Source organism: Hemicordylus capensis, chromosome 5, assembly GCF_027244095.1.
Source record: "Hemicordylus capensis ecotype Gifberg chromosome 5, rHemCap1.1.pri, whole genome shotgun sequence".
Classification (NCBI taxonomy): Eukaryota; Metazoa; Chordata; class Lepidosauria; order Squamata; family Cordylidae; genus Hemicordylus; species Hemicordylus capensis.
In genome coordinates this window covers 27,731,596-27,754,836 of record NC_069661.1, presented here as the reverse complement: position 1 = coordinate 27,754,836, position 23,241 = coordinate 27,731,596, and the positions used below count along the sequence as shown (strand labels likewise).

Genomic DNA, 23,241 nt, shown 5'->3' with positions numbered 1-23,241 from the left:
ATGCACCCAATTAGAAACATTCTATTATGGTCTAGACAACCAACTTTTTATTTAATTATACCACCCTTTTCATTTAGTACAGCACTCAATGTTCACTAATTTACCTACCCAGATATTAAATTATATTTCTGAGAAAAGTAGCTAAAACAAGTATGCTAAGACACTGACTTCATTAGAATGTTACATTTTTGTTGCTCCCTACAAAATAAACAGAGCAATTCAATGCATAAGCCTAGCTTTCACAAACAGCAGATGTTCAGACTGTAAGGTCATCCCCTCTTCCCAACAAAAACACACAAAAATCCTGCATATAGAAAACTAGAGGTCACATATAAGATCTCTCTCAGACATGCTAGTTTTCTATATGCAGAAGTGCTGCTTTTCATGGAGGAGCATTACAGAATGTCTGAGCCATTACCTGCAGTAAAGTCCACAGATATCAGCTTACCACTTCAACTGCCAATTGCAGTGATCTTCACTATTTTTTCAGGAGGAGGACACTTTGGCAAAACAACAAAACCTTCAGTGGGAGAGCCATTTCCCACTGTGCTGATCTCCACACAGTACTGCACTTTTCTCAATACAGGAGTCCCCAACTTACAAACTAGTTGTATTCCAAAAGCTAGTTTGTAAGCCAGATGTTCATAATTCAGAATGCATATAGTTCTGAATAGTGACGATCTGTTTGTATGTGCGGGTTGGCCTATGAAAGCTGGGGACTTCCTTAATGCAATATCTTATGGAGTTTTGTTTGTTAAGTCAGGTGTTTGTAACTCAGGACGTGTCTGTACTGGGAGGACCCTTTAAGAGAGACAGAGCCCTTCCTTAAGTGCTCTGTGAGAAAAGCACTAGGAAGGGCTACACTTCAGCACTCTGTGTGTGCATGCCTTCCAAGATGGTGCAGGGGCTCAAGAGGGCTCCATTTCCCTTAAAGGAGTCTCCCACTCCCACCCCCAAAACTGGATACAGCACTGGCCGTTGAGAATGGTGCCCCCTGGTGCCAGGGGGACTGTGGAGGGTATTGAGTTTTGGCTGAAGCTTCACACATGACCCAACACAATTAGTCAGGGAACCCCACTTCAGGTTGATGGGGGGGGTGCCACTGGTCCCTGGGCCTTGCAATGAAGAACAGTGAATGAGGCCATAGTTAGGCAACTCACTTGCTCACATGGCCTGCAGTGTTGGGAGGACAGAGTAAGAGCTGCAGCCTCGCAGAACAGTTGCTGCAGAGCTCAGCCAAAAGCTGCATGACCTCCAGGGGCATATTTCTGGAAACCAAAGAGTACTTTTCAAGGGAGAGGAGAACACCAAAAATTACTCTCCCCTCCCTATCCACGTGCGCTCAGCGATAGGACAAGCCATTGCCTGCGCTCCACAGCAGCCTCTCTGCACCCTCATGCAGCTCTTACTCCAGCCCCCTAACACTGCAGAACATGTGGGCCACTGCTATAATGGGCTGGCATAAGAACAACCCTGCGGCAGTGTTCCCTGTAACAGGGATTCCCAGATGTTGTTGACTACAACACCCACAATCCCCAGCTGCATTGGCCTTTGGCTATTGCAGCTGGGCATTATGGGAGTTGTAGCCAACAACATCCGGGAATCCCTGTTACAGGGAACACTGCCCTGCTGGGTCAGGCCCAAGTCCCATCTAGTCCAGCATCCTGTTTCACACAGTGGCCCACCAGATGTCTTTGGGAAGCCCACAGGCATGCCTTCTCTCCTGCTGTTGCTCCCCTGCAACTGGTATTTAGAGGCATCTTGCCTCATAGGCTGGAGGTGGCCTATAGCCCTCAGACTAGTAGCTATTGATAGATCTGCCTTCCATGAATGTCTAACTTTGGTTTGGATTACAGCCAAAAGGTTTCTTTAAAAACGTATTTAAAATATCACAGTATGAAATACTAGGAAATTGTAGGCTAAGTCACCCAAGTTTAGCTAACCAAATTCTAGTTAATCAGCTAGCCTTACCTAAAGTATTCTATTCAAGTAACAACAATGGTCCTGGCCCCAGACTTCATAGGTATAAAGATACTTCAACCTCATACAGATCCACTATTATTTATATTCCAGTATGTTAACCTGTGTCCCTCTGGTGAGTTCTGATTTATTATATTTTTAAAATTTACCAAGCATTTATTTCCTTAGGAATACTGTACAGTACTTTACATATATCACTCTATTTACTTTCCACTTATAAAAATGAGCATTTTCAATCCTTCTAAGAAAGTAAAAATAAATTATGCTGACTCATGTTTGAGTGATCATTTGCATTTGAGTCACCTAACTTTTTTTAAAAAAGAAGCTATAGAAACAGAAGAGAAAAAGTTTTAGAGAACATTCTGAAATCTCCAAATCCTCACTTTAAATTCTTCTTTCTATAATTTAACTGCAACACTGTCTGAAAGCATTCTCTAAACAATTGCATCAACACTGTAAGAGTAAACATCACTTGACAATGTATTTATGCTCTCAAAGACATTTTGCTGGAACATTATCACCTTATCTAAAGCACATTATGAAGTGACTCAGGAACTTGAGCACCCAACTGAGAAAGAAAAGATGAAGTAAACAAAACCTTCCAGTGCAGCATACAGATGCTTCTTAATTTTGCTTTCAATTCCCATGCACTAGCTAATAATGTTGCACATTAGCCGTTATCGTGCTACACTCTTCACACAAAGCACTGGCTTGTAACTCTTGAAAATTACAGTCCTCCCCCAAGCTTTTCCTTTCCCAATAGCAATAGAGCAGTTTGGATGCTCTCCTTTAGCTCAGTCAGCACCCTGTCAGAAATGCATTGCACAACATTTTATCTTCTTACCCCTGGTGTGCACGGAGAGCAACATGAGCAAGGAAACGTGAAGCTGCCAGTTTGGTTCATTTAGCCAGTTCATTGTAGCAGCAGCAGCAACAGCAGGAGGAGCAGCAACTCCAATTTGCTTGTAGTTTAAATCTCCTCTCTCTCTCTCTCTTAATTTACTTAGAGTCTTTTTTGCTCCCGCCTCTTTCCCAGATCCTCGGGTGAGTCTTGCCAGCAAAGCCTAGAGATGTGAAGGTGAAAGACAAGCCTGTTACATACCAATTCTGTCACCGCATAGTCCTCAACTGATCACCTCGTGGGGAGGAAAACAAAAGGGCAGCAAGACTCCCAAGCTGGACTGGATTCCTAAGACAGGAGCATGGACTGATTGCTGCCCACACAGGGAATTTGTGTAAACTTAGAAGCTGCAGCCAAAGAGGTGGGTGGGGGGATGAGGCAGACAGATTTCAGCTCCCCTCTTCTGTTTCACACTCATATGCACACAACAAAGCCATGAGAATCTGGAGGTTCTCACTGAGTGCACAGGAACATATTCTATTAGGCACTATGATGAACATGGAATCTGCACCCCACCACCCCAGCCCTCTAAAAGTACAACTCTTGTTTCTCTAATGTGACTTGTCTTACTCACTATTCACTCTTTGTACTGTTCATGAGGTTGCATAGCTCTAATATTACATAACTGCATTAATTATGGGTTTTTAAAACATTGTTTATTGCCCCCCCCTTCAGTTCACTCTGCAGACTCATGATAAAAATGTGGCCTTAATAAATAAAGAATCAAAAAATAGACTCTTGACTCTCTCTATATATGCCATGGTTGGTGCGTTATTGTACTTAAATTCTGTGGCATTACTGACAGACAAGCTTCCTAATACTTAATTTGGAATGGTCTTGCCTAACACAAGCTATTTTGGTTTTGATTTGTTTTAAGCTCAGCCATATAGCAAACAGCAGGCAGCAAGCACTGCCAGAGGCCAGTCTCCCTTTCTGCGCAAGTGCCTGTGCACTGTTTTACGTGGCTGTCGCACTGCACTCTTGCACACCACCAGGGCTGGCTTTGACATGCACAGTGGGTTGCAAATGTCAGCACTGCCTTGTACATGTTGGCCACTGAAATTAATAGGACTTAAGTTTATCATGGCCAACTTCTGCCATTTATTTCAAAGGTGCTTAGCCATGACTAACAACAGGGGTGCACCTAGGTGATTTTGGAGCCTGGACCGAAAGGCCTTTGGAGCCCGCCCCCCCCCCCCCAACTGGAGGCCCCACTGCAAGTTAATCATCATCCTACACACACACACACACACACACACACCATGTCACACACAGTATTTTTGAACATGTGGATTCTTGAGGGCACAAACAGCAACTGAACTCACAAGAATGTACGAATATAAAAAGTATATTTATGCAAACATGAATTAACAGAAATATTTCAACATGCAACTTAACATATTCCCATCCTACATGTTTCTTTCCCCACTCCGTCTCTAAAGGATCCAATATTTAAGCAACTGAACTTGCATGAATGTAAAGATGTACAAGTTATAATGTTATAATAATAGAAAGGATCGTGCTCCAGAAGCCCTTACAGAGCAGAATACAAAAGCTCTTCTGTGACCAATAAGTAATATTATCCTCTAGAATACATGTAATGCCTTGGAATATACTGGGGAGTGTGGACTAGGACCAGGAAGACCCAAGCTCAAATCCCCATTCAGCCGTGAAACTCACTGGGCTCCTATAATCTCTCTCAGTCCAACCCCCCTCACAGGGTTGTGAAGATAAAAATAACCATGAAACCTCTGGGCGTCTTCTCAGAGGTGATATGACCGCTTTCCTCTGCTTGCACATTTGGCTCATCAAAGTATTGTGGCTTTTAAAAATCCTATTAATAACACATTATTCAATGTAAAAGCTCCAAGACTCTAGTCCACACAGCCACCACAGCATAACAGGAGAATTGAGGATAACGTCGATAGAGTGGAGAGACCAGTGTTCCCTCTAACAGGAATTCCCAGATATTTTGACTACAACTCCCATAATCCCCAGCCAAAGGCTACTGCAGCTGGGGATGTTGGGAGTTGTAATGAACAACATCTGGGAATCCCTGTTAGAGGGAACACTGGGGGAGATTCAGTGATTTTACTGGCTGTCAGACTAAGACTAGGAAGGCAAGACCCAAGTTCAAATCCCCATTCAGCCATGAAACTCACTGGACTCCTAATCTCTCTCAGCCAAACCCGCCCCCCACCCGGGGGGGGCGTGTTTGTAAAAGCTCTAACTCCCCAGCCCACACAGCCACCACAGCATAACAGACAAGAGGAGAGGAGAGAGTAACAGAAGGAAGGGGACGCAATGATTTTACTGGCTCAGTCTCAGTTGCTGGTCTCTCTCCTTGCTGTGGTCTCTTGAAGTAAGGGAGGGGAGCCTCTATGTGCTGCGCCTGTGGAGACTCTGTATGCGCCACTACTCAGTCAACTCAATCCAAGCCAGCCAGAAGATCATAGCAGAGAGCATATGTGTGAAGGAAAACTCAAGTAACACACACACACACACACACACACACACACCCCTGCTGCCTTCCCAGCCTAGACACCCCTAAGAGTAAGCAAAACAAAGAGTGTATGTTGAGTGGAGCATGGACGGAGAAGACAGCCGGGGGGGGGGTGAGCTTAGCAGAGAGACTGTATGTAGCAGCAGCAGCTCCAGGGTATGGCCGGCTCCAAGCCTCACCAGCACAGCACTCCTTCTTGCCTGCCTTCCTCGTGGTCTGTGTCTGTTGAGCGCAGATTGTCTGCATAGGTCAAGTAGAGCAGCTTTGACTGGGGCTCAGCTGGTAGGCCAGCAGGCAGGAAAGTCGCCCTGCCCAACAAGAGGCAGACATGGCGCGGGCAGCCAGGCAGGCAGGTGGGCCAGCTGTCTCAGCCTGGCAGTTAGGCAGCCTTCTCAAAACACATCGGTACATGCCACGGAGCCCACCCACCCCCACCGCTGACCTCCACAAGCACATTGCTGGCACCAGAGGCCCCAGCTGGAGCCTGCTGGAGCTGCTGCCGCCAGAGGACCCCCCAGCACATTATGGCAGCCGCTGCTGGAGGCTCCTGCAAGCACACGACCGCCATGCCGATGAGGCCCCCCGCTCAAGCACATGGTTGAGTGCTGCTCCGGAGGACCCCCGCTGAGTTGCCACTGCCAAAAGCCCCCACCAGCTCTACTCCAGTTGTTGGGCACCCGGAGGTCCCCCGTGAGCACATGGTTGCTCAACTTGAGTTGCACCGTGCCGGAGCAAGCGGTACCATGCGGTTCCGGAGAGGGGCTCCCTCTCAAGCATGTGGCTGGTGGAGGCCCTCCAGTGGGTCTTGGTGAGCGGCAGCGGCGGCACACATGGCACGCTGCCATGGAAGACAGGCCCCTGGGGGGCGTTTGGAGGTCACTCTAATGCAGAGGACTGGACTTTGGACTCGTGATAAGTGCGCCTCTGACTAACAATGTGGATCCGGCCTGTAGTGTTGTGTTTCAAAAAGAGGACGGTTTTAACTGGACGTATTGGTTCCTGTATTACAACATTCTTGACATTTGTTGTTCAATTTAATCATGTATCTGATAAAGTGAGTTCCTGCCCATGAAAGCTTATGACACAATACATGTGCTAGTCTTTAAGGGGCCACAACATTATGTGATTTTTTTTTCTATACCTGTTTTCTACATGTGCCATCTCTAGTCATATATACTCTAACCCATTCTCTCTCAAACACAAAGTCTCACTACAGATATACTGCAAAGGATACCATACAAGTAATCCTGACTATGTTTCATATAGAGCTTTCCAACATGGGGACCTTGTCTCCTAACTTGTACACATTTGTACAATATTAATTTTATTATTATTAATACTGCTGTGTTCATACTTCAGGCTGTTGAAATATTTTTTCTAAATACTGCTTATCCTGAATAGAATTAATTGGAACCTCTAGAAATTCTTTGCCTAAAGAGTTTATATCTCCAATGATGGCTTGTATAACTTGAGCACTGTTTCACACAACATTTGTTCCCATAATTCTAAAGCTGAAGTCAACAAATGTATGGCCACTAATAGCAATGGATCTGCTCCAGATCTCCTTAACTGAGTTATGCTTAACCTAGTTGTGTTAGTACTATGCAGGTGCCAGTCATGCAGGTCATCTCCTCAGGTTTGCCAGAGATGTGGCATTGGTGAGTGAGGTAACCATGCAACCTACATAATCGACATGTTTATATGCATTAACCCTATGATATCGCACCCCATTCATCTATGAGGTAATAGGAATTTTGAAACAGTCAAACTGCATGTCACATCACAGGGGTAATGCATGAACTGTACTGTGTGGATTTGGAAGGGAATTTCATACCATATAAAAGAAATGCATACCCAGCTAGCCAGTCCCCACAACTGTCCTTGGTTAACTTAATTGGTGTTACTGGCATGTGTGTCCTGGAAACTGTTCCTCTGTATTTCTTCAATCAATTTGTGGCCCATCCTACATCATCATTCATGTCATAAAACTCTGATTCTACTACAGTTCTTAATGTATATATTTACCATGTCTGCTTTGTTTCAAACTCACTTTGAGTGCTTCTCAACAGAATTCGCTTGTCAGAATAAGCAGAGCTGACATAAAAGGTGTTTTATCAGCCAGCCCTCCATCTTACAAAAGGGGAGGTCAGAACACTCAGAGGAGCAAAGTCCACCATTCAACTTACTGAACTGTTTTAAATGTCACAAAAACTGCTGAAATTTTAAGACACAATGCTTGGGATAAAATCAAATTTTGGGAGTTGCAATTCCTTTCGGCAGTGCTTCCTATAACATTTTATGTAAGTGATTCCAGCCAGGGGCATGGAGACAATGAAGCAAGGGGGATGATCGCCCCTTGGCCTCCAGGGTCCGGAGGTGCTGCCAAGGAACCTCCTCGGCCAGGGGTACCCCCTTGCCCCCTCCCGCACCCAGCTGGCAAATGAAGCACTCACTGGCTGGGAAGGCAAGGCACACTCGTCTCCTCCCCAGTCAGTGTTCCATGGGTTGGGGGTGGGTGGGTGGGGGGAGCCCTGCCAGCCAGTGTTTCCAATGAATGACTGGGGTCTGAATGGACCCTCTCCTGGGCAGCAGCCAAGCTCCCGGCATCTGATGTCAGATGCAGGATGTGTGGCCAATATGGGGGACAGGGCCCGTCAGCCAGTGGTCCCTCTAATTTTTTCCATCTCTGTGCGGACGGAGTTTTGTTCCAGGCAGCATACCAAGGCACTGTGTGCGCACATGCATTCAGAGTGGGGCCTTCCTGATTCAACCTGAGCCGGATCTAAAATTAACTGAGCGGACATCAAAAAACTTGTGAGCGCCCGCACGTGTGCATGCCTTAGAGGGAACAGTACTGTCAGTCCCTGCAGAGTTTCCCCAGCCAGCGGTTTGTTGTCCCCATGGAGGCAGGGGGGAAAGCCCCCAGTCAGCAATTCAACCAACCACTGATTAGAGAAACTTTGCAGGGGCTGATTGGCTCCATCCCTGGTATTGGCCACACCCACTGCATTTGATGTCAGGTGCAGGGGGCATGGCTTGGGATGCACACATACTTTGTGCGCACATTTAATAATAAGAGGTGGGGGAGCCACTGGCAGGATTTCATCCTCCAGCCACAGGTAAGCTCCCAATGCCCGACTCCAGCAACATGTCAAGAAATATGGTCCCACTGAAAGAGAAGTCCGAGGCAAAAGAAATGCCAAGACCACCCTAAATCCACTTTTACTGTGAAATAAGAATAAATATGCGCAAATATTTCTAACATGATACAAAAAGCCATCCTAGCCTCTGTGAATTGAGGTGGAAGAAGCAAAGGGAATTTTGTTGTGAGGCTCAGGTTTTACTTAATTTTATTTCTGTTTTTCAGTGTACAATAGTTGAAAACAATTAAGTAATCAAACTATATGTATGTATCTAAGTAAGTATCAAGGATGTTATATTTGGTCAGTAATAAAATAACTAAAGCTTGAAACGATTATGCCAGGTTTGGACACAGAGCTCTAGGCTTTCAGAGTTTCTACCCAATATAAGCAATTTAACTCATACTACATTTTTCCATCATATAAAACAATGGCTAGCACAAGTACTATTAAATTCTACATGGGGGGTCCTTCCATAAAAATCTTCAAGATAACATAAATACGAATGAGGGGTAATATCATTTATTTCCGTAGCTTAGAAAATGACATCATTGTTTCCATGCTTGTTAATCTTAGAATGTAACTCTAGCTTTGATTTTGTTTTTTATTGCTAATAATCCTATCATGCACTTTTTTGTATCAGAAAGCCACTGTACCCATTGGGTAGAAGAGCAAACCAACAGCTGTGCATCACAAATGCAAAAATAACTGGGAGGAAAAATAAATTCTGCCTGCTTCCTGCTTCAAGCCAAAAACAACTTATTACCACTAAACTACTGCTATAGACAGATACAATTCTCAGTATTAAGGATTATGCTAACCTCTAAGAGAATGCATTGGTTTTGTTTCAAAGAAAAATACTAACTGCTGAAAATTAGCCCCTGAAAAACTATTGCAGGTCTAAAATTCCTCCGAACATACTTGGAATTTTTGTTCAGTGAAACACAGATCACAATTCCTGTATTAGCAATGCTCACAAATGTCCAGTCATCAGGATGGTAATGGAAGTGTGTAAATGTTGTCACATGTTGTAAATGTTGCTATATAAAGTCATAAACAGATTGCACAACAGAATTATGTTCCATTTGGCTAGCTGGCTGCTTATTTTAGTTGTAAGGTGTGAGTTCTTAAGCAGAAAAGAGCTAGCCCACTCCACAATCCAGTTAGATTGGAATACTTCAGATTTAAATTATATGAAAATAGTGCCCTGCTCCTTGTTCAAGCAGGATGACAGGTGTGTAAGACAAATGTATTCCTATGGTGTATCATGGGCCTGGAATCTCATATAAAACAAGGTTACCTCTCCTGAACATGCTGCATTAACACAGCAGGGATCAGACTGTGATGTGGGCAGGCACAATACCGATATGCTAGTGAGGAGTCCATTTTATACAGAGGTAACTTTTTCTTGCATGCCTGGTATCATGCTGAAATCAACTGAAACAACATCCAAGGACCTGTGTTTAGGTTCACAGCCTAAATAAGCTTAAATCTAAGAATCTTAGAACTTGTTGTACACCGCCCAGAGCCTTTGGATGAGGCGGTTTATAAATGCAATCAATCAATCAATTAAATCAGACAATTTTTGGTCTTTCGATTTATCTGCCTAGAACCATTCAGTAGTTTCCCTAGTCATTATCAAATAGAATCTGGGAAACTTTCATTTTCTTCTTTTTAAAAACCAAGTAGCCTTTTTCTCCTCACTCCATTCCCAACTTGCAAAATTCCACATCACTGGCCAGGAGCAACCCATAGTAGAGAAATCACTCCAAACTCCCAATGAAAAGACTAACACTTTGTTACAAATAAACAACCCCCAACCCTCTCCGCACCCCCAGCCCCCTTGAATGAGCAGTATTATATTCCAAGCACGTATCCCTTTGCCTTTCAGAACTGTGCTGGGTCCCTCTCTCCCCACACCCCTGCAACCTTCCAAGATGTGGAGAGGAGAGAAAATCTCATAACTTTTTCCAAAGCCTGCAGAGGATGATTTGTGTTCTCGCTTATGGGGTATGACTGTCACTGTTGATCTGCTTTCAGGCCTAGATTACATGTGATAAGGGCTGACCTTATTTGAGTATTCACACATTATGCACTCATGGAGAGCAAGCAAGGAAACAAAAGTTCCTCAGATGTTCTGTGCATCAATCAAGCACACAGCAGGGAGGCTGCCAAACTTTTCTTCCATTTAACTGAGGAGAGGAAAGGCGAGTCCAAGGCAGACTTAATAAAGTTTAAAGCTGTGCCACAGCAGACTTGGGGCCCATTGTCTTCTCCCCCAAAAGTGTGTTTTTCAACAAATTCTCTGCAGTTGCTATTGGCAACCATGTCTTCAAGAAATTAAGCCAGGGGAAATGAAAGAACAAATTGGCAGAAAGTTTTTTAAAATTATTTTCCAAACAGTTTTCTCCAATAAAATATCAGTCAACACACACACAACATGATGTTAATGTTAAATTATCGATAGCAAGAAACAGGTAGAGATTTCAGGAGGAAATAAAACACACCACAAAGTCTACCGCTAGGATGATGAATATCAGCAAACACCAAGACTAGAGTCCCACCCGCACTTACTAGGGTGTAAGCATAAATTAACTTGTGGGAGCTGCTTCCAAATAAGCCTACCCGGAATTAAGTAACAGAATTCCTAGCCACCTATATCTGCAGAAAACAATCGTTCAATTCAGTCCTCCTGTAACTGTGTGCAGCACACACAGTTACAAATGCTCCCTGCAAGTCCCCCCACCGTGCAGTAACACATCACGTAAACCCTTCCTCACATGGACAGCACTTATGTGAAGAGAGACCAACTCTGTTCCTCATGACTGCCAGTGCTGTAGGGTATTGGGCTTTTAGACAAATACTGTCGTCATGATGGAGGGAAAAGCTTCAGGGGCATAGCTACAATTGAATTGTGGGGGGGAGGGGAGAGATGACAAGCGCACCCAGGTCCCTGTGAGAGGAGACCCCACAAGCTGGGTGACAACTTGCTCTTTGCTCTCCCCCTTGCACCTCTCTGAAGAAAGCAGGGTGTGCACAAAACCAGAAAACCTGGTTTGGCTCAAATCGAACCGGACTTGAGCTGAACCGGGTCCAGTTCAGTTTTCTACACACTCAAGCCAGACCCCGTCCGGTGCAAACCAAGCCCACCTCAAGCCAGCTCATAAATTACTGGTAAAGGGGAATACCAGGAAAGGTGGGGAGCAAGGGATTTTGCTAAAATGAGTTGAGGTGGGAGGAGAGTGGATTTTTATCTTTAAAAGTGCCACCAGTGGTGGGGGGGTGCGGTGGCGGTGGCTCCCCCTCATGCCCACCAGAGCAAGCAGAACCAATTCAGGCCCAGTTCGGGTCTCCACGTCTGCACAGAGGTCTGAACTGTGCAGATCCCCCCCAGCCCCACCAAAGCAGGCAGGACCATTTCGGGCCTCCACATATTTGCTGAGGCCCAAAACAGGCCTGAACCAGGCTTGCCTGCTCCACCAGGGGTGGGGGAAACTGCTGCCACTGGCTGCACTTTTAAAGGTAAAAATTCACTCCCCTCCTATCCCATCTCATTCTAGTGAAGCCCCTTGCTCTCCCATTTACTAGTAAAGGGGAATCCTTACCAGGTTTTCCTTTACCAGTAATTTCCAAAATGCCTCGAACCAAACCAGGCCCATTTCAGCTCAAGCAAAACCCTTCAAGTCCAGTCAGATCAAATTCAAGCCCAGATCAAGTCAAGCCAGCTCGCACATCCCCAGCAGGGAGGCATGGGGCCATCTTTACTTTTTGACCCAGAACCCACTCCGATCTTGTTACATCCCTAGAGAGCATTCATGATGCATCAGCGTGCAGTCTGTACTCTGTGCACAGTTATAGAAAAAGGTGAATGTGTTAAGGCAAATTTGATCATGAATAAGCATTTGTACATAAACATCCATTTTAAGCCATTTCTAATACTTACAAATCCACCAAAGAGCACAAAGCACTCTATAAAGTGCATTTATTTATTAACATATCTGTATACCGCTCACTATTGAAGTCTCTAGGCAGTTTACAGCAACAAAAATGAAATTTTAACAAATAAAACATCTAAAAAGATCAAATCAAATTACTCATAAAAACAACCAGATAGATTTAAAAGCTTGGTTGAAGAGATGTGTCTTTAGTTGTTTCCAAAAAGCCAACAGGGATGGAGCAGTTCTAATCTCAGCAAGAAGTGTATTTCACAGCCCTGGAGGTGGCACCCTCAGATGAACCTTCCCTGGAGATCTCAATGGGGGGTGGGGTTCATAACGAAGAAGGTGTTCTCTGGGTCCAAGCCTTATGGACCTTATGAATACCCTGGGTCCAAGCCTTATGGACCTTATGAAGGTCTCTTTGGGATGTCCTGGAGGCCAATGTGCAAGCAGCATTCTGCATCAATTGCACTTTCTGGACCATGTATAATGATAAGTCAATTTATCCTCACAGTAATCCACTCTTGTGAAGAAGGTTAGGCTGAGAAAAGATGACTGGCCCAAGCTTCTTAATCTTTACTCTTCTTCACAGTAAGTCATGGCTGAGCGGGGATTTCAACCCATTTCTGTCTGGTCTAAGTCCAACACTCTATGTTGCTATACCATCCTGGCTCTGTCTAATTAATTTCAGACTATGCTTAGTTTGTAGCAGCAGACAGTTATAGGTAGAATTATCTATGCATTCATTCAAATTGTTCAGGGTATTTGGAATCTGTCATTGTTTCCATAATTTACCTTTTAAAAAAATGTTGACAATCCAGGAGCATTCAATTACAGTCTGTTTTTATCAGCAAAGGCACTTTAGTCGGGATTCCCCTCCCTTTAGACGACTTTCCTTAAGGAAAGCAAGCTTATGAGATCACCGGGGCGGGGGAGTATATCTGTACCTCTCCCCCCACACTCCATCAACTTTGCAATGCCTGGACCAATATGAACCAAATTGGGTACAGTTGTAGAGACACAGAGGGACACTTCAGTGGCGTAGTCTGTGATGTCATCCACCCTGATTCAAGATGGCAGACACATTAATGCTTGAGGTGCAAGTGGGATAACTTGCAAAATGCCTATCCGATTTGAATCAAATTTAGTACAGTTGTAGTGAGTATCACATCGGTACATCTCAATAACGTAGCTTGGGATGTTGTCATCCACCCCATTAAAGATTGTGGATGCACGAATGTTTGAGATGTAACTGGATTAATTTATGAACTGCCTAACCCAGGGCTTTTCAACTGTGGCTCTCCTGCAGATGTTGGCCTACAACTCCCATAATCCCTGGCTATTGGCCACAGTGGCTGGGTATTATGGGAGTTGTAGTCCAAAAACAGCTGGAGGACCGAAACTGAGCAGGTCTGACCTAACCGATTTGAACCAAATTTGTTACAGTTTTAGGGACACAAGGTTGGACAAAAGTTAAGGGGGAGAACAAAGAGCAAGCTGACACCCAGCGGGTCCCCCCCGCTCCAACCAGGTCATTCCCCCCTCTGCACATTACCTTTGATTTTGGGAGTCTGTGATGGACAAACTGGCCTGAATTAGGCTGAAGAAATGCCATCTCCTCAGTTACAAAAAATAAATCTCTTAAAGGACCTGGAGATGTGTCTCCTAGATAGGTCCTTAAAAGCACAAGGGCCCTGTCCAGAACGGAATGTGGCAGCCACAGGCTGATACAGACAGACAACACATCACAAGCATCGTAGTGATTTCCGTTCCATGTTTAGAAGCCCGGGGCCAAAACAGAAGGTTTAAGTTTCTGGAGGGAACAAGGGGGTTGACAAAGCAAGTGAAGGAGCTCTAGAACAAAATGAGATGAGAAATGGCAACAACTTTTAAAAAAAGGAAAAAATGCTTCTATTTCAGAACAAACAACTGTATCCGATACAGTGTTGGTAGTGGATTAGAGATTAATTTTGAAAACAAAAACACAACTTTTTTCAATGTCCCATTTCTCAGCTATTACACAACATTTTTATTCCCTCAAATTCTGTCACCTGTCCTAATTTGTAAGCGCAGCTAGTTGGGTTATGGGAATTTTTTTTTTAAGAGAGAGAGAGAATTATTTGTGATAATCTCATTAAATCCTGTTTAACACTTTCCAGTTCATACAGGATTTTCTTCAGGCTGGGTGAGTGTAGCCCTATGAATTGTTTAAACAATCTTCTAAGGTGCGGGGGGGGGGGTTAAAGCTTGCAGAGCAAAGCTCTGTACTGACTGACACAGTGCAGAGAAAACAGGACTTAGAAAGTGTGAAGCTAAAACAAACAAAGCATTGCAGATGTTTGCTTCAGCAGTCCTGCCAACAGAGTATTAAATGCATAATCTTTCGTATCCTCTGATTCTATTTAAAAAAAAATAGATTAAGCAGTAAGATAGATCCTTTTCAAATAGTTCCTTTTCAATCATGGCTCATTCTCAAGATCACTCAGCATGGATTAATTTCCCCTTTTAATACATTTGCCCTTTTGTCTTCACAATCACACTAGTTAAAGAAAAATGTAAGAACTGATATTCCAGTAATGCTTTCAGTGTGTGTACACACACACACACAATCGGAACACTAGTTTGCTAGGGACTGGGAGAAGAAAACCAAGGGTGGTGATTTTGAATCTAGTTAAAGAACAATCACAGTTGTTATGCTGGTCACATAGAAGAAAAAAACACAGAGCAATTGAGGGTACGCCTTTTATTAAACCTATTAATGCTTGTAATGCTGGAAGGGTTCACTTTTATGACATGATGAACCAATACCAAATATGAAGACTATTTCTGTGTGGCTCCAAAGTTTGCAATTCAAGTATGTTCAATCTTAGTTCATCCAGTGAAAGCGGTGTGATCCAATGCACACTTACACAAGAGTGAGCTTCACAACACAGTGTGACATTTAGGCATGGTTTCCCTCAGTGTCTCACTAAGCACTGTGAATGAGGGAAGCTTTGGTTTCACAGAGTGGTCCATATCACTATGGTATGACCTGGAATGTCAACGTACCTCGAAGGAAAGCATTCAGGAATCTCTCATGAGAATTCACAAATTGTTTTCAGCCCAAAGGCTATTTACAAAAACAACTCAGTTATCTCCATGTACAGAGGCATGATATCCCTGAATACCTGTTGCTGGGGTGGGGGATGGGGGCAAAAGCAGGGAAGGCGATTGCCTTCATGCCCTATTTATGGGTTCCTGTGAAGCATCTGCTTGGCCACTGTTGGGGAGACCCAGAAAAGCTAACCTGATAGTCAGATAACAGGGGAGAAACATCAAAGTCTTGTTAACACTCACACAGTAGCTCCTGATGGACTCTTTTCCAAAATTAGAAAACTACCAACACGTGCAGTTATATTACACACTGAATGGCAATTTTTACTTGTATGAAACTTATCTGCCATAAGCATGCACATGGTTTAAAGGGCAGTCTCAGGACTGTGTAAAGCCCAAGGAATCCCTACTTGAGTTACTGAAATACAAACTCTCTTTACGCTGACAAGGAAGGTTGTAAAAAGGGAACTTGGAAGACAAGCTCAGAATTTACAGCTGTAACAATTCTGATTCTACATTTAAATGCCTATTCAAGCTTTCCTGTTTCATTCAGTGTCAAAAGACTAGCAAGAATTGTCAATGAAACATTCTTAATAAGGAACTCCTGAAGTAAACACTATATGGGTCATCTGCTTTCCATGCTTGCAAAGTTATGTAGCCTTGAAAGAGTACAAACTCTTCCCAGTATTTTAGAAAAACTGTCGCAGAGCTTCAATTCTTCCATTTGTAAGAACAAACACAGGCTGGGGGACTCTGACTTTAGCTACTTTTTGCAGAGAAGGACCAAGACTCAGTGGAAGAGCATATGAATTGCATGCAGAAGGCCCCAGATTCAATTGCTACCATACCAGAATTGCTACCATACTGTCCATAGTAGTACTGCACTGAGTAAATCTGAATTCCTGTATATTTGTATCCAAAGAGTGCAAAAGTTTCCATCCTTGCATGAGGCCCTTAGGAACACAGGAAGCTGCCTTATTCAGACCATTGGCCCATCTATCTCAATATTGTCTAGACTGACTGGCAGCAGCTCTCCAAGGTTTCAAGTCTTTCCCAGTCTGACCGAGAGATGCTAGGGATTAAACTAAATGCAAAGCAGCAAGCCACCTGATGGTGCAATGGGGCAATGACTTGATTAGCAAGCCAGAGGTTGCCGGTTCGAATCCTCACTGGTATGTTTCCCAGACTATGGGAAACACCTATATCGGGCAGCAGCGATATAGGAAGATGCTGAAAGGCATCATCTCATACTGCGCGGGAGATGGCAATGGTAAACCCCACCCTCTGTATTCTACCAAAGACAACCACAGGGTTCTGTGGTCGCCAGGAGTCAACACCAACTTGACAGCACACTACTTTATGTGCAAAGCAGATGCTCTACCACTCAGCTATGGCCTCAACCCCATCACTTGATTTCTCATGCATATACCATGGCCTCCTTTGGTACACAATAATCCTTGAACATTTGAGTGCTCAAGCTACTTCATACACATCATTCCTTTTTTGTATGTATTTGTTTCTATATGTATAAGCTGCAAGCCAGGCAGAAATGGCTCTCATGGCAGCTCAGTAATCCTTACAACAGTCATAAAAAGCAGGCCAGTGCAAATGAGGGGTTTGAGAGATGGTCGTTTGCCTAAAACCACTGATTTCATTCATGGACAATGTGAGATCTAAGCCTCCAGTTCACAATACCAGTTCTATGCAATGGCTCCAAAGCACTATCCCTCCAGCACATTCAAATGGTAGCTATGTGGGATTGGGCCTTTTCTGTATCCACCACTAGGCTCTGAAAAGTGCTCTCAAACAATATATGTGGTCCATCCACCCTCTCTTCCGGCCTTCAAGGTTGCTTACCTGTAACTGGAGTTCTTCTGGTGGTCATCTGTCCAGTCACACAGATGGGCCTCGCACTCGCATGAAGAAAGCATCCAGAAAATACTCTCAAGCTTTTCTTTATTTCTGTCTCTCCTGATAGGTAGCTAGGCTCCTCCCCCTCAATACCTAGGTCATGTGCTCAGAACCCTCCTCCTCAATTCTGGAGTCTTCTGCCATAAGGCTCTGCAGTGGGGAAAGATTGGTGGGTGTGTGACTGGACAGATGACCACCAGAAGAACTCCAGTTACAGGTAAGCAACCTGCAGTTCTTCTAAGTGGTCTCTGTCCATCACACAGATGGGCACATCTCAAACTCCAGGACCTTGGAGGAGGGAGCAGAGCCCGAGCACAGAGAACAACACTATAATCAGACAGTAGGTGACCCAAGAAGGAGCATTAAAAAGTCTCTCATTAATGAACAGAATGCTTTATTGAAGATAACACACAACAGAAGAACAACTGAGCAAACACCTTATTGAAACAGAGCCTATAGAACTGATCTGCCAAAAACCACGTTATTGCGGGCCCGAATGTCCAGAGCATAGTGTTTTATGAAAGATGAAGGTGAAGACCACATTGCAGCGTGACAGATGGAATCCAAAGATAGTCAAAGGCTCTGGAGGTGGCCACTGCTCTGGTGGAGTGAACTCTCAATGCAGAGGGGGGTTCCAACCCTGCCACTTGGTAAGCCAATTTGATGGCTTGTATGATCCAGGCCGAAATAGACTGAGCAGAAGCTCTCTGGTCTTTCTGTGGTGCTCCATAGGTTACAAACAAGGACGTGGTGGACTGAAATGGTGCTGTGTGGTGGACATAAAAGGCCAACGCCGATCTAACATCTAGAGCATGCGACTCCCGCTCTGATTCAGAAGGAGGGTTCGGGAAGAAAACTGGTAAGTAAATGGCTTGCGACCTATGAAAGGTTGAGACTATCTAAGGCAGAAAAGGAACATCGACCCTTAAAACAACTTTCTCTTTTTGGAACAGTAGGAGAGGTGGGTCACAACACAAGGCCTGTAACTCCCCACCCTCCTGGCTGACGTAAGCGTGACCAGAAATACGGTCTTGAGAGTTAACAATCGAAGATCGCACATTGCCATAGGTTCAAAAGGTTTGCCCATGAGCATGGAGAGCACACCTGGTAAGTCCCATGAAGGGGATATGGTGGGCCTGTCTGGGTGTAGGCATGCCAATCCCTTCAAAACCTGTTTGACCTCCTTTAAAGTTAACAAGGTGTCGGGGGGGGGGGCACTCCAAAAGGCAGATATTGCAGCCAGGTGAACCCTGACTGAGGACACTGAAAGTTCCAACTTCTTGAGATGGAGTAAATATGACAAAACGGTAGCTACTGCAACCACAGCAGGGTCCATGTCACCAGTAGATCTTATGTATTCAGAAAAACGCCTCCAGTTTGGCCTATAGGAGGACATAGTAGAGCGTTTCCTAGACGCTGAGAAGACCTCAGTCAGTTACGCAGACCAGATGGGTGGATTCGCCATGCCATTAGGCACAGCTTCTGTACATCCAGATGGAGTATCTTCCCCGCTTGTTGAGATAACAGTGCAGGAAGGAGGGGAACTCTGAAGAAGCGTACCAGGTGCACGTGAGTGTACGTCAGATGGGCATGTGCGCACATGCACCCAGTACTTCCGGCCGAAGAGGGGGAAGGGGCGGCAGGGAGGTACACTGCTGCCCCAAGGCTTTTACGGGCAATGAGCACTGGTGGGGGGAAAGCGGGGGGAGGGTAAATGCAGAGTGGCACCCCCACCCCCCTCGAGCCACCCCCACCCAGTTACGTGCACATCCCTAGCATCAGCTGATCAATACCAGATCGAGCACTGGTTTCAGGGGAGGAGGGGTCTTGTTGCATCGTGGTAAGTAGCAGGAGGAGTTACATTGTGAGGAGGTGTGCCTACTGTACGAGTCACTGCCATCAGCCCTTTCCCGGGAATGGCAGCACTCACACACAGGTGGAAAAGATTCCCTTCTTGTGTGGTGCAAACTGTCAAGAGCACGGCCAACATGGAGACCCAGATTGAGACCTGTATTCCCTATGGTGCTTCCAGCGTGCATTCCCATAATTTCTATGAAGCTGGGCATACATGGTTGGGCGGTAACCCCAATATGATAATCGTAATCACTCCCATAGTCCCCTTCCAAGTCACCAGAATCAGAGAGCTCATATTTATATTCATCGAAAGTGTCAGGGAAATATTTGACAAGGAGAGAATGAGGGGATTCGTGCAGTCTATTCATGTCCTCTGGGGTTTATTCCCTCTCCCTGGAGTCATCCAAATGCCAGGGTTCCTCATCTGAGTCACAATCAAGCCCCATCCTCTCCTGGAAAGTGGACCTCTAATTGAGAGTCTGTCGAACCCAAAAGCAAGATGGGGGTTCATTGTCAGCATTAGCCCGGGAAGGGCTGGTCTGGCCAGCAAAGGAGTGTTGGCGCAGGCTACTCAGAAGGGGGGACCTCGGCCCCGGCGGATTGCTCATTGCCGTCTGGGAGCCCTGCGTGTGAGGCGTGCAATGTTCCACCTTCGCTGCAGCTTTTGAAGGGGTCGCTGGCAGTTGCTGGGGTTGTGGTACTGAGCAGGCCATCTGTGCAAGCACAGACGAAGCTGTCTCCGCTCCTTTCAGCTCCCGGGTCTCCTCTGACAGAGGCTTCTTCTTTTTCAGCTTTGTAGCCGATTATCCTTCCTCCTTGCTCCTCCTCTTCTTGTGCTGCTTGTGAGGCTGAGAAGCGGGAGCTAGCCCAGTCAGCTCTGTCTGAGGTAGCCCAACACTGGAGTTCTGCAGTATGGCCACCAATGGGCCAGGCAGCCCCTGCTCCTGCTGTGCCTGAGGCAGGAGCACTATTGGCAAGGGGGTCTTAACGGAGGCAGAGGTAGTCAGTAAAGAAGTCCCAGGCCCTCCAGGGACTGAAAGGCGGCAGGTGAACAGCCGCCTCAGAAGTCGAGTTCACAGCCTTGGGAGCCAGAGGCATATTAGTGAGTTTCACATGTTCCATTGCGATCTGGGCTGACAAGGCACATTCCCACAAAAAGAGATGTAGCCTAGAGGCCCTGTTCCTGCACGCTTGTTTGGAAAAACTCTGACAATGAATGCAGGTTGATGTTAAATGGGTTTCCCCCAAACAAAACAAGCAAAGACCATGTCCATCTGTTGAGGGGATAGAAGCCCGGCACTGTGAACAACATATAAAGGACACTTTGCTGGCCATACATTGGTGTAGAAAACATCCCCTCAGGGGAAAAAGGCTGGGGGGGATAAAGACATTAAATGCAAAATAAATAAAGGTGCAAAACAAGAAAGAAAGAAAGAAAGAAAGAAAGAAAGAAAGAAAGAAAGAAAGAAAGAGAGAGGAGAGAATAAAAATAACACCACAAATAAAAAACCCTATTAACAACTTAGAAAAGCCTGCAAGGATTTCCACCTGGATGATACTTCCTTGGCAGACGAAAAAGAACTGAGGAGGAGGTTGCTGAGCACGTGACCTAAGTGTTGAGGGGGAGGAGGCTAGCTACCTATCAGGAGAGACAAAAGTAAAGAAAAGCTTGTGAGTATTTTCTGGATGCTTTCTTCATGCGAGCGCAAAGCCCATCTTTGTGATGGACAGATATCACTTAGAAGAACTTTAAAGACACATCTCTTCATCCAGGCATTCTGATATTTTAATTGTGTTGGATTTTTTTACTCTTTTAGTTGGCTGTTTTAAATTTTGGTATTTAATGGTTTCCTTATTTTTATCTTTTTGTAAATCACCTAGAGAAATTTTTGTTAGTTAGTATAAAAATCAAATGAATGGATGGATGGATGCTGTTCAGCCCTCAAATTAAGAGGTACATTTTAATCTGAGATCAAAATTTGGAAGTGTGCAAAATCCAAAGTAAAGCTCCATTCAGCTCTGATTCTCTGAAAGAGCCCAAGTCACGTGAAAGGCTAAAAGCAGATTTTAAAGTAAAGCCTCACCATGCAAAACCTCGAAAGTCCCTCTTGAACAAGGTAAGATTACAGTTCCACCCCCACTCCAGAAACAATCAAATGGTTGCCAACAGTGTTAAGAATAAGCACAATCACTGCTATAGGCAACACGCAGATGACCAGTTCAGGTTCATGGGTTCACTGCACACAGTTATCCACAAATACCCCCTGACAGTTTTCACAGTATAATGAACTTTGCAGCAACTCAGGCAGGCAATTGACACAATACATGAATGTAAAGCCTCTATGACTTTAGAGCAAGGCATATTTAGCTAACAACTTGTCATCTAGCATAGCTCAAGCAGCACATGGCAATTTCAAATCCAGAGATTTCATTAGCTGGTGCTTTAGCCTATTTTGGAAATGGCAATATGGGATGCAAATTAATAAAAATAACTGCACTATGCATTTTTAATTGCTATATCAATCAGCCAGAAGTTTTCTGGTCAAAATTGTGAGGGGTACATAGCAGAAATAACCTTTCCTTTGGCATAATACATTTTTCCCAACATTGCCTTCTTTTCTTGAAAATTCTGACAAAAGTAACATTTTTTTCCCAACTTTACCCATTGTTATGTCTTTAAAAACAACGAAGTACCAGCATAAGTAATGGAGCATTGGAGTAATGTGATCCTAGGACCTCATTCTTGCATTGGGAGGCAGGCATGTGTATCCTATTACACCAGCTGATACTTCCAAAGAGTCACCAAAGGCAGCCCTACACATGCAGTATATTGCAGAAGTCAACTCACACTGTGGAAGCGTGAATGAGAGTGACAAGACCTGTTCATGTGACAACACTGAAACCCCTTGTCCTGTTTCTTCATGTGCTCCAAGTCCTTGCCTTTACATCACTCTCAGCCAGACCTGGCTTAGGTGCGTGAACAAGTCAGGTGGTCACTCAAGTCACATGCCCAAAGGGTGTGCCAAGTGAGCTTGCACAAGCCACAGACCATGGTAACACTGATAAACTAACCATGCAAGCACCAAAGGCACTCTTCACCCAGGGTGTTACTTATCCTATGCCCTTAGCTGCCCAAAGGGTCTCCAGATCTCTTAAACAACTCCATCCATCCTCTCTTATTGTTACCTATACCTAGAGCTGAACATCCAAGCAGATGTGGAAACTCCTGCCATCTGCTCTCCACAGCCCAACCTGCCAATTGGAAATGCCAGAATCTGTGACATAGTGGAGGAACATAGGAAGCTGCCATATACTGAGTTAGACCATTGGTCCATCTAGCTCAGTATTGTCTACACAGACTGGCAGCGGCTTCTCCAAGGTTGCAGGCAGGAATCTCTCTGCTTACTTAAACTGGGCCTCTTGCTTTGACAGGAACAGCTCCTATCTCAACAATATAAATATTGGGTAGTATCCAGTATGTAGCCACCTAATGGCACAGAGGGGAAATGACTTGACTAGCAAGCCAGAGGTTGCTGGTTCTAATCCCTGCTGGTATGTTTCCTAGACTATGGGAAACACCTATATCGGGCAGCAGCAATATAGGAAGATGCTGAAAGATGCATACTGCACGAGAGATGGCAATAGTCCCCTCCTGTATTCTACCAAAGACAACCACAGAGATCTGTGGTCGCCAGGAGATGACACTGACTCAGAAGGCACACTTTACTTGGGTATCCATTAGAGAGAGAGAGCGCGTGTGTGCACGCAATATAGTTAAATATATTTATACTGGAATTCTAATAATAAATTGTTCACAATACTTTATTCACATAAATACTTAACAGTTTCTGACAAAGTCTTTTTAATACATGAGAGTTTTCAAAAAAACTTAATACATAAAATAACAATAAAAATCCTGAA

General features: G+C 44.7%; 1 protein-coding gene across 9 annotated transcripts in view; it reads right to left on the bottom strand.

Annotated features, from left to right (window-relative positions):
* BMPR1B (bone morphogenetic protein receptor type 1B) overlaps positions 1–23,241 on the bottom strand; it is a 367,640-nt gene that overhangs the window by 98,920 nt on the left and 245,479 nt on the right. For 6 of the 9 annotated variants that reach the window (XM_053254091.1, XM_053254092.1, XM_053254094.1 and 3 more), the window contains one exon: positions 2,825–3,044. The exons of 1 other annotated variant lie outside the window; for it this stretch is intronic. In XM_053254091.1, coding sequence (XP_053110066.1) covers positions 2,825–2,897 — 73 coding nt within the window. In that variant the 5' untranslated portion in view covers positions 2,898–3,044. Of the gene's footprint in view, positions 1–2,824; positions 3,045–3,082; positions 3,102–9,345; positions 9,401–23,241 lie in introns of those variants that run through there. 2 more of the 9 variants (XM_053254095.1, XM_053254101.1) reach the window with 2 other exon arrangements.